Source organism: Pezoporus occidentalis, unplaced genomic scaffold, assembly GCF_034315485.1.
Source record: "Pezoporus occidentalis ecotype Australia unplaced genomic scaffold, CSIRO_AGI_Poc_V1 ctg632, whole genome shotgun sequence".
In the NCBI taxonomy this organism is placed as follows: Eukaryota; Metazoa; Chordata; class Aves; order Psittaciformes; family Psittacidae; genus Pezoporus; species Pezoporus occidentalis.
The window spans coordinates 4,097-15,743 of NW_026915979.1; the positions used below are offsets into that span (position 1 = coordinate 4,097).

General features: G+C 59.2%; 1 protein-coding gene across 1 annotated transcript; it reads right to left on the reverse strand.

Annotated features, from left to right (window-relative positions):
- Positions 1-216: 216 nt before the first annotated feature.
- Positions 217-11,393, reverse strand: ERCC1 (ERCC excision repair 1, endonuclease non-catalytic subunit). Its single transcript, XM_062640223.1, has 8 exons — positions 11,192-11,393; positions 9,439-9,558; positions 7,556-7,659; positions 5,517-5,616; positions 3,993-4,069; positions 570-756; positions 402-470; positions 217-313 (listed from the first exon to the last, which is right to left on the reverse strand). Exons 1-8 carry the CDS (start codon positions 11,246-11,248, stop codon positions 260-262), a joined length of 768 nt encoding a protein of 255 aa, XP_062496207.1. The 5' UTR covers positions 11,249-11,393; the 3' UTR covers positions 217-259.
- Positions 11,394-11,647: the final 254 nt, after the last annotated feature.

Consider the following 11,647-nt stretch of genomic DNA (forward strand, 5'->3'; position numbering starts at 1 on the left):
CCCATTACCCCCATAACCCCCATTGCCCCATTACCCCCATAACCCCCATTGCCCCATAGCCCCCATTGCCCCATAGCCCCCATAACCCCCATTGCCTCATAACCCCCATAGCCCCCATTGCCCCATTACCCCCATAGCCCCATTGACCCCCACTACCCCATAGCCCCCATTCCCCCATTGCCCCATAACCCCCATAGTGCCCCTCTTTTGAAGCCGTTCCATGGATAAAGCCCATTTTATTATGGATTGGGGTCGGCGCTCACTTGGGGGTCTGCAGGAAGGGCTCATGCAGGACATCAAAGAGGCGCTTGGCCTATGGGGGGGACGACATGGGGGGCCCATGAGAGGACAATGGGGGACACCGTGTGTGTGTGTGTCTCCCCCCATAGCCCCCACCTCACCTTTTGGGGCCCCACACCGGGACAAAGGGATAAATCCTCCTTGGTGGCGGCAGCCATTGCTGCAAGTGACTGGGGGGGACGACATAGGGGGCACATGGGGGGGGTCAGGGCTGTGCCCCCCAGCCCCACTGTGCCCCATGGAGGGGGGGGGGGGTCATCAGGACTCACCCCAAAGGTGCTGAGCAGGCTCAGGGCGTCCGTCCTGTTCACTGCCCTGATGCTGGTCAAGCAGTCGCTCATCTGGGGGGCAAAGGGACCCACACATAGGGGGTGAGGGGACCCCCACAGTGGGGCAGTGGGACCCTCACAATGGGATCGATGGGGCCCCCACATTGGAGTCAATGGGACCCGCACACTGGGATCAATGGCGTGATAGAACCCCCACACTGGGGGTGATGGGACCCCCACATTGGGGTCAGTGGGGTGAGGGGACCCACACACTGGGGCAATGGTACCCCCCCCATTGGGGTTAATGGGAGCCCCCCATTAGGAGCGATGAGACCCCCCACACTGGTGTTGGTGGGGCAATGGGACGCCTCCATTGGGGTCAAAGGGACCCCCACATTGGGGTAAATGGGATCAATGGGACCCCCCATTGGGATCAATGGAACCCCACACTGGGGTCAATAGGACCCCCACATTGGGGTCAAGGGGACCCCCCATTAGGATCAATGGGGTCAATGGAACCCCCACTGGGGTCAATGGGATCCCCCCATTGGTGTCAATGGGACCCCCCATTGGGATCAATGGGGTCAATGGGATCCCCCTTTGGTATCAATGGGGTCAACAGGACTCCCATTGGGATCAATGGGACCCCGCATTGGGATCAATGGGGTTAATGGGATCCCCCATTGGGGTCAATGGGACCCCTCCGTTAGGATCAATGGGATCACCCCATTGGGGTCAATGGGACCCCACATTGGGATCAGTGGGGTCAATGGGACCCCCCATTAGGATCAATGGGACTCCCCCATTAGGATCAATAGCACCCCCAATGGGGTCAATGGCACCCCGACGGGGTCAATGGCTCCCGCAATGGGTTCAATGGCAACCCCATTGGGATCAATGGCACCCCGACGGGGTCAATGGCTCCCACAATGGGTTCAATGGCACCCCCATTGGGATCAATGGCACCCAAATGGGGTCAATGGCACCCCCATTGGGATCAATGGCACCCCAATGGGGTCAATGGCTCCCCCAATGGGTTCAATGGCACCCCCTTGGGGTCAATGGCACCCCGATGGGGTCAATGGCACCCCCAATGGGTTCAATGGCACCCCCTTGGGGTCAATGGCACCCCCATAGGATCAATGGCACTCCGATGGGTTCAATGGCTCCCCTTGGGATCAATGGCACCCAATGGGGTCAATGGCACCCAATGGGGTCAATGGCACCCAATGGGGTCAATGGGCACCCAATGGGGTCAATGGCACCCAATGGGGTCAATGGGCACCCAATGGGGTCAATGGAGTCAATGGCACCCCCTTGGGATCAATGGCACCCCAATGGGATCAATGGCTCCCCAGTGGGGTCAATGGCACCCCGATGGGGTCAATGGCACCCCCATTAGGATCAATGGCACCCCCATGGGGTCAATGGCACCCCCTTGGGATCAATGGCACCCCGATGGGGTCAATGGCACCCCACTGGGATCAATGGCACCCCAATGGGGTCAATGGCACCCCCATTAGGATCAATGGCACCCCGATGGGGTCAATGACACCCCCATGGGGTCACTGGCACCCCGATGGGGTCAACGGCCCCCCGATGGGATCAATGACACCCCCATGGGGTCACTGGCACCCCGATGGGGTCAATGGCACCCCGATGGGATCAATGACACCCCGATGGGGTCACTGGCACCCCATTGGGATCAATGGCACCCCAATGGGATCAATGGCACCCCAGTGGGGTCAATGGCACCCCATTGGAGTCAATGGCACCCCCAATGGGATCAATGGCACCCCGATGGGGTCAATGGCACCCCCAATGGGTTCAATGGCACCCCCTTGGGGTCAATGGCACTCCGATGGGTTCAATGGCTCCCCTTGGGATCAATGGCACCCCAATGGGATCAATGGCACTCCAATGGGGTCAATGGCACCCCCCCAATGGGGTCAATGGCACCCCAATGGGATCAATGGCACCCCCCCAATGGGATCAATGGCACCCCCCCAATGGAGTCAATGGCACCCCCTTGGGATCAATGGCACCCCAATGGGATCAATGGCTCCCCAGTGGGGTCAATGGCACGCCGATGGGGTCAATGGCACCCCCATCAGGATCAATGGCACCCCAATGGGGTCAATGGCACCCCCATTAGGATCAATGGCACCCCCATGGGGTCAATGGCACCCCCTTGGGATCAATGGCACCCCGCTGGGGTCAATGGCACCCCACTGGGATCAATGGCACCCCAATGGGGTCAATGGCACCCCCATTAGGATCAATGGCACCCCGATGGGGTCAATGGCCCCCCGATGGGATCAATGACACCCCCATGGGGTCACTGGCACCCCGATGGGGTCAACGGCCCCCCGATGGGATCAATGGCACCCCGATGGGGTCACTGGCACCCCATTGGGATCAATGGCACCCCAATGGGATCAATGGCACCCCAGTGGGGTCAATGGCACCCCATTGGAGTCAATGGCACCCCCAATGGGATCAATGGCACCCCCATGGGGTCACTGGCACCCTACTGGGATCAATGGCACCCCGATGGGATTAATGGCACCCCCATGGGGTCAATGGCACCCCCATGGGGTCACTGGCACCCCGATGGGATCAATGACACCCCGATGGGGTCAATGGCACCCCAATGGGATCAATGGCACCCCCATTAGGATCAATGACACCCCGATGGGGTCAATGGTACCGCAATACAGTCACTGGCACCCCAATGGTGTCACTGGCACCCCGATGGGATCAATGACCCATAGAGACAATGGGGTCTCCCCCATAGGTGACAATGGGGTGTCCATGGGTGACAATGGGGTCTCCCCCATAGGTGACAGTGGGGTCCCCCCCATAGGTGACAATGGGGTGTCCATAGGTGACAATGGGGTCCCCCCATAGGTGACAATGGGGTGTCCATAGGTGACAGTGGGGTGTCCATAGGTGACAATGGGGTCCCCCCCCATAGGTGACAATGGGGTGTCCATAGGTGACAGTGGGGTCCCCCCCATAGGTGACAGTGGGGTGTCCATAGGTGACAGTGGGGTCCTCCCCCATAGGTGACAGTGGGGTCCCCCCCATAGGTGACAGTGGGGTCCCCCCCCATAGGTGACAGTGGGGTGTCCATAGGTGACAACGGGGTCCTCCCCCATAGGTGACAATGGGGTCCCCCCCATAGGTGACAGTGGGGTCCCCCCCATAGGTGACAATGGGGTCCTCCCCCATAGGTGACAGTGGGGTCCCCCCCATAGGTGACAATGGGGTCCCCCCCCCCAGGTGACAATGGGGTCCCCCCCATAGGTGACAGTGGGGTGTCCATAGGTGACAGTGGGGTGTCCATAGGTGACAGTGGGGTCCCCCCCCATAGGTGACAGTGGGGTCCCCCCCATAGGTGACAGTGGGGCCCCCCCGTACCTCCAGGCCAGCAGGAGGGTGCAGTCGCTCAGGACACAAATCTTGGCCAGGTCCTTCAGTGCTCGCTGGGGATCCTTCTGTGGCCATAGGGAGAGGGGGAGATGTGGGGTGAGGGATGAGGGATACAGGGATACAGAGATACAGGGATAAGGGTACATGGGATAAAGGGCACATGGGATAAGGGGCCCATGGGATAAGGGATGTATGGGATATGGGATGTATGGGATATGGGATGTATGGGATAAGGGACCCATGGGATAAGGGATGTATGGGATAAGGGGCCCATGGGATAAGGGATGTATGGGATAAGGGATGTATGGGATAAGGGACCCATGGGATAAGGGACCCATGGGATAAGGGGTGTATGGGATAAGGGGCCCATGGGATAAGGGGTGTATGGGATAAGGGGCCCATGGGATAAGGGGTGTATGGGATAAGGGATGTATGGGATAAGGGATGTATGGGATAAGGGGCCCATGGGATAAGGGATGTATGGGATAAGGGATGTATGGGATAAGGGGCCCATGGGATAAGGGATGTATGGGATAAGGGGCCCATGGTATAAGGGATGTATGGGATAAGGGGCCCATGGGATATGGGATGTATGGGATAAGGAATACATGGGATAAGGGGCCCATGGGATAAGGGGTGTATGGGATAAGGGGCCCATGGGATATGGGATGTATGGGATAAGGGATGTATGGGATATGGGATGTATGGGATAAGGGGCCCATGGGATATGGGATGTATGGGATATGGGATGTATGGGATAAGGGGCCCATGGGATAAGGCCCCATGGGATATGGGATGTATGGGATAAGGGATGTATGGGATATGGAATGTATGGGATAAGGGGCCCATGGGATATGGGATGTATGGGATATGGGATGTATGGGATAAGGGGCCCATGGGATAAGGGATGTATGGGATAAGGCCCCATGGGATATGGGATGTATGGGATAAGGGATGTATGGGATATGGGATGTATGGGATAAGGGATGTATGGGATATGGGATGTATGGGATAAGGGGCCCATGGGATATGGGATATATGGGATGTATGGGATATGGGATAAGGCCCCATGGGATATGGGATGTATGGGATAAGGGATGTATGGGATATGGGATGTATGGGATAAGGCCCCATGGGATATGGGATGTATGGGATAAGGGGCCCATGGGATATGGGATGTATGGGATAAGGCCCCATGGGGTATGGGATGTATGGGATAAGGGATGTATGGGATAAGGGATGTATGGGATACGGGATGTATGGGATACGGGATGTATGGGATAAGGCCCCATGGGATATGGGATGTATGGGATATGGGATAAGGCCCCATGGGATATGGGATGTATGGGATAAGGGATGTATGGGATATGGGATGTATGGGATAAGGCCCCATGGGATATGGGATGTATGGGATATGGGATGTATGGGATAAGGGATGTATGGGATATGGGATGTATGGGATAAGGGATGTATGGGATGCTGGCACCCCGGGATGGGGCTGTCTGCTCTCACCACGTCCACCTGCAGCAGCAGCACCCGCAGCACGAAGCCCCGGCCCAGCTCCCGCAGGCGCTGATGGATGTAATCGGGGTGAAGGTGGTGGTAGCGCAGGCTGGGGCACCCAGAGACACCCATTGGCACCCATTGGTACTCATTGGCACCCATTGGCACCCATTGGTACCCACCGACACCCACTGGTACCCACTGGCACCCATTGGTACCCACCGACACCCATTGGCACCCACCGACACCCATTGGCACCCATTGGTACCCACCAACACCCATTGGTACCCATTGGTACCCACTGGTACCCAATGATACCCACTGACACCCACCGACACCCATTGGTACCCATTGGCACCCATTGGTACCCACTGGTACCCAATGATACCCACTGACACCCATGGGATACCCATTAACACCCATAGGACACCCACTGACAAACATTAGACACGCGTGGTACACCCATTGACACCCACTGGCACCCATGGGACACCCATTGACACCCACTGATACCCATTAACACCCATAGGACACCCATTGACACCCATGGGACACCTACTGGCACCCATGGGACACCCATTGACACCCATGGGACACCCATTAACACTCATGGGACACCCATTGACACCCATGGGACACCCATTGACACCCACTGACACCTACTGGCACCCATGGGACACCCATTAACACCCATGGGACACCCATTAACACCCATGGGACACCTACTGGCACCCATGGGACACCCATTGACACCCATGGGACACCCATTGACACCCATTAACACCCATGGGACACGCATTGACACCCATGGGACACCCATTGACACCCATGGGACACCCATTAACACCCATGGGACACCCATTGACACCCATGGACACCCACTGACACCCATTGACACCCATGGGACACCCATTGACACCCATGGGACACCCATTAACACCCATGGGACACCCATGGACACCCACTGACACCCATTGACACCCATGGGACACCCACTGACACCCATGGGACACCCATTGACACCCATTGGACACCCATGGGACACCCATTAACACCCATGGGACACCCACTGACACCCATGGGACACCCATTGACAGCCATGGGACACCCATTGACACCCATGGGACACCCATTGACAGCCATGGGACACCCATGGGACACCCATTAACACCCATGGGACACCCATGGGACACCCATTGACACCCATTGACACCCATGGGACACCCATTCACACCCATGGGACACCCATTCACACCCATGGGACACCCATGGACACCCACCGACACCCACGGGACACCCATTGACACCTATGGGACACCCACTGACACCCATGGGACACCCACTGACACCCATGGGACATCCATTGACACCCATGGGACATCCATTGACAGCCATTAACACCCATGGGACACCCATGGGACACCCATGGGACACCCACTGACACCCATTGACACCCATGGGACATCCATTGACAGCCATTAACACCCATGGGACACCCATGGGACACCCACTGACACCCATGGGACACCCATTGACACCCATGGAACACCCATGGGACACCCATTGACACCCATGGGACACCCATTGACACCCATGGGACACCCACTGACACCCATGGGACACCCATTGACACCCATGGGACACCCATTGACACCCACTGACACCTACTGGCACCCATGGGACACCCATTAACACCCATGGGACACCTACTGGCACCCATGGGACACCCATTGACACCCATGGGACACCCATTAACACTCATGGGACACCCATGGGACACCCATGGACACCCACTGACACCCACGGGACACCCATTGACACCCATGGGACACCCACTGACACCCATGGGACACCCATAGGACACCCACTGACACCCATTGACACCCATGGGACACCCATTGACACCCATGGGACACCCATTGACACCCATGGGACACCCATTGACACCCATGGGACACCCATTGACACCCATGGGACACCCATTGACAGCCATGGGACACCCACTGACACCCATGGGACACCCATTGACACCCCCTGACCCCCGTCACCTGAGGAAGAGGGCGCAGGAGCTCTGCCCCAGGACGTAGTCGGCGACGACGTCCCCGTACTCCCATGGGACGTTGCGGATGAAGCGCAGCACCGGGTTCCCTCGCTGGGGGGGGGGGGGGGGCAACGGTTGGGGGTCCCCAAGTGCCCCCCCCTGCCCCACAGCAGCAGGGACAGATCCCCCCCATGGGCCCAGGCTCGTCCCCGTGGGCTTAGGGGAGGGATCCTGGCGCCAGCCAATGGGAGGAGGCGGCTGGGTGGGATTTCAGCCAATGGGAGGAGGCACTTGGGTGGGTGTCAGCTCCCAGCCAATGGGAGGAAGAGTCTGCGAGCCAATGGGAGAGGAAGGTCGGGGACGGGGGGGGGCATATCCCAGCCAGTGGGAGGGCAGCTCTAGGTAGATCTCAGCCAATGGGAGGGGGAAATCTGGAGGCTCCCAGCCAATGGGAGTGCAGGTCTGGGGCATCCAGCCAATGGGAGGGCAGCTCTGTGCAGATCCCAGCCAATGGGAGGGCAGCTCGAGGTAGATTCCAGCCAATGGGAGGGCAGCTCTGTGCAGATCCCAGCCAATGGGAGGGCAGCTCGAGGTAGATACCAGCCAATGGGAAGGCAGGTCTGGGTAGATCCCACCCACTGGGAGGGCAGCTCTAGGCAGATCCTAGCCAATGGGAAGGCAGGTCTGGGTAGATCCCAGGCAATGAGAGGGCACCTGCAGCACCTCCCAGCCAATGGGAGGGCAGATCTAGGGAGATCCCAGCCAATGGGAGGGCAGCTCTGTGCAGATCCCAGTCAATGGGAGGGCAGCTGCAGCAGCTCCCAGCCAATGGGAGGGCAGCTCTGTGTAGACCCCAGCCAATGGGAGGGCAGCTGCAGCAGCTCCAAGCCAATGGGAGGGCAGCTCTAGGTAGATCCCAGCCAATGGGAGGGCAGCTCTGTGCAGATTCCAGTCAATGGGAGGGCAGCTGCAGCAGCTCTAAGCCAATGGGAGGGCGGCTCTGTGTAGACCCCAGCCAATGGGAGGGCAGCCTGGGGGCTCCCAGCCAATGGGAGGGCAGCTCTAGGTAGATACCAGCCAATGGGAGGGCAGGTCTGGGTAGATCCCAGGCAATGAGAGGGCACCTGCAGCACCTCCCAGCCAATGGGAGGGCAGATTTAGGTAGATCCCAGCCAATGGGAGGGCAGCTCTGTGCAGAACCCAGCCAATAGAAGGGCACCTGCAGAAGCTCCCAGCCAATAGGAGGGCAGCTCTGTGTAGAACCCAGCCAATAGAAGGGCACCTGCAGCAGCTCCCAGCCAATGGGAGGGCAGCTCTGCATAGACTCCAGCCAATGGGAGGGCAGCTCCAGGTAGATCCCAGCCAATGGGAGGGCAGCTCCAGGTAGATCCCAGTCAATGGGAGGGCAGGTGCAGCAGGTCCAAGCCAATGGGAGGGCAGGCCTGGGTAGACCTCAGCCAATGGGAGGGCAGCCTGGGGGCTCCCAGCCAATGGGAGGGCACGTCTGTGCAGATCCCAGCCAATGAGAGAGCAGGTCTGCAGATCCCAGGCAATGGGAGGGCAGCGTGGGGGCTCCCAGCCAATGTGAGGGCAGCTCTGTGTAGATGCCAGCCAATGGGAGGGCAGCTGCAGCAGCTCCAAGCCAATGGGAGGGCAGGTCTGGGTAGATCCCAGCCAATGAGAGGGCAGCTCTGTGCAGATCCCAGTCGATGGGAGGGCAGCTGCAGCAGCTGCAAGCCAGTGGGAGGGCAGCTCTAAGTAGATCCCAGCCAATGGGAGGGCAGCTCTGGGGGCTCCCAGCCAATGGGAGGGCAGCTCTAGGTAGATCCCAGCCAATGGGAGGGCAGCCTGGGGGCTCCCAGCCAATGGGAGGGCAGCTCTGGGGCTCACCTGCCGCGGGCTGACCACGATGCTGCTGCTCCGGGGCCGGGCTTGGGGGGGGGCGGCCCCGGGGATCCCCCCCCCCGGCTCCGGCTCCTGCTCCTTGGGATCCGGAGGCACCGACGGGACCTGACGGGGGGGGAGGGTGAGCTCCGGACACCCCCACGATCCCCATTGGCCTTTGATCCCCGTTATCCCGTTATCCCTCACTCCTGGGGTCCCACGATCCTGCTATCCCCATGATCCCTCGCTCCTGCTCCCCTGGCATCCCCAGTGTCTGGGTATCCCATTGTCCCTCTTTCTCGCGCTCCTGGTATCCCCATTATCCTGCTATCCCCATCATCACACTGTCCTGGTATCCCCTCTATCCTGGTATCCCCATTATCCTGCTATCCCCATCATCACACTGTCCTGGTATTCCCTCTATCCTGGTATTCCCGCTATCCTGCTATCCCCATCATCACACTGTCCTGGCATTCCCTCTATCCTGGTATTCCCTCTATCCTGGTATCCCCATCATCACACTGTCCTGGTATTCCCTCTATCCTGGTATTCCTGCTATCCTGGTATCCCCATCATCACACTGTCCTGGTATTCCCTCTATCCTGGTATTCCCTCTATCCTGCTATCCCCATCATCACACTGTCCTGGTATTCCCATGATCCTGCTATCCCCATGATCCCTCGCTCCTGCTCCCTTGGCATCCCCAGTATCTGGGTATCCCATTATCCCTCTTTCTTGCTCTCCTGGTATTCCCTCTATCCTGCTATCCCCATCATCACACTGTCCTGGTATTCCCATGATCCTGCTATCCCCATTATCCCTCGCTCCTGCTCCCCTGGCATCCCCAGTGTCTGGGTATCCCATTATCCCTCTTTCTTGCGCTCCTGGTATCCCCTCTATCCTGCTATCCCCATCATCACACTGTCCTGGTATCCCCTCTATCCTGGTATTCCCGCTATCCTGCTATCCCCATTATCCTGCTATCCCCATCATCACACTGTCCTGGTATCCCCTCTATCCTGGTATTCCCGCTATCCTGCTATCCCCATCATCACACTGTCCTGGTATTCCCATGATCCTGCTATCCCCATGATCCCTCGCTCCTGCTCCCCTGGCATCCCCAGTGTCTGGGTATCCCATTATCCCTCTTTCTTGCTCTCCTGGTATTCCCTCTATCCTGCTATCCCCATCATCACACTATCCTGCTATTCCCTCTATCCTGCTATTCCCGCTATCCTGGTATCCCCATTATCACACTGTCCTGGCATTCCTGCTATCCCCATCATCTCAGTACCCCATTACCCTGCTCTCCTGCCATCCCATTACCCCCCTACTGCTCTCCCGGTACCCCCATTACCCCTCACTGCTCTCCCGGTACCCCCATTACCCCCCGTTGCTCTCCCGGTACCCCCATTACCCCCCCATTGCTCTCCCCTTACCCCCATTACCCCCCCATTGCTCTCCCCGTACCCCCATTACCCCCCTATTGCTCTCCCGGTACCCCCATTACCCCTCACTGCTCTCCCGGTACCCCCATTACCCCCCATTGCTCTCCCGGTACCCCATTACCCCCCTATTGCTCTCCCGGTACCCCCATTACCCCCGTTGCTCTCCCGGTACCCCCATTACCCCACTCCCCCCGTTACCCCTGTACCCCATTATCCCTCTCTCCCCCATCCCAATGATTCCGGGATCCCCCCCCCCAAATCCCGGTTTTCCCTCCTGGATCCGCCTCTTCCCCCCCCCCGTGTCCCGGTACCGGGCGCTCCCCGGGTCCCTCCTTCAGCACCGGAGCCGCGTCCTCGGCCGCCGCCATCACCGCGAGGACGGGGCTCAGCGATTGGCTACGGCGCTGCCAAGCCCCGCGCTGATTGGCTGGGTTAAAGCGCTGGGATACACCCCCTGCCCGGCTCGCTTTTCCCGCCACGGGGGCGGGATTAAGGCAGGGACGGGACGCAGCGATTGGCTACGGCGCTGCCAAGCCCTGCGCTGATTGGCTGGGTTAAAGCGCTGGGATACACCCCCTGCCCGGCTCATTTCCCCGCCACGGGGGCGGGAATAACGCAGGGGCGGGACGCAGCGATTGGCTGCGGCGCTATCATTCAGCGACCACGAGCACGCTGATTGGCCGGGCTAAAGCGCGGGGAAACGCCTCCTCCGTGGCGCGCTTTGGCCGCGTGGGGAGCACGGGCGCGTTGGAGGCACAACGGGGGAG

Bases quoted from the DNA above. Each gene is read 5' to 3' on its own strand.
- ERCC1 (XM_062640223.1), bottom strand. From the start codon at position 11,248: ATGGCGGCGGCCGAGGACGCGGCTCCGGTGCTGAAGGAGGGACCCGGG. The intron at 4,070-5,516 runs GTGAGAGCAGAC...CTATGGCCACAG, and splicing joins TGCTGCTGCAGGTGGACGTG to AAGGATCCCCAGCGAGCACT. The intron at 757-3,992 runs GTACGGGGGGGC...CATTGATCCCAG, and splicing joins ACCCTCCTGCTGGCCTGGAG to TGTGCGGGTCCCATTGACTC.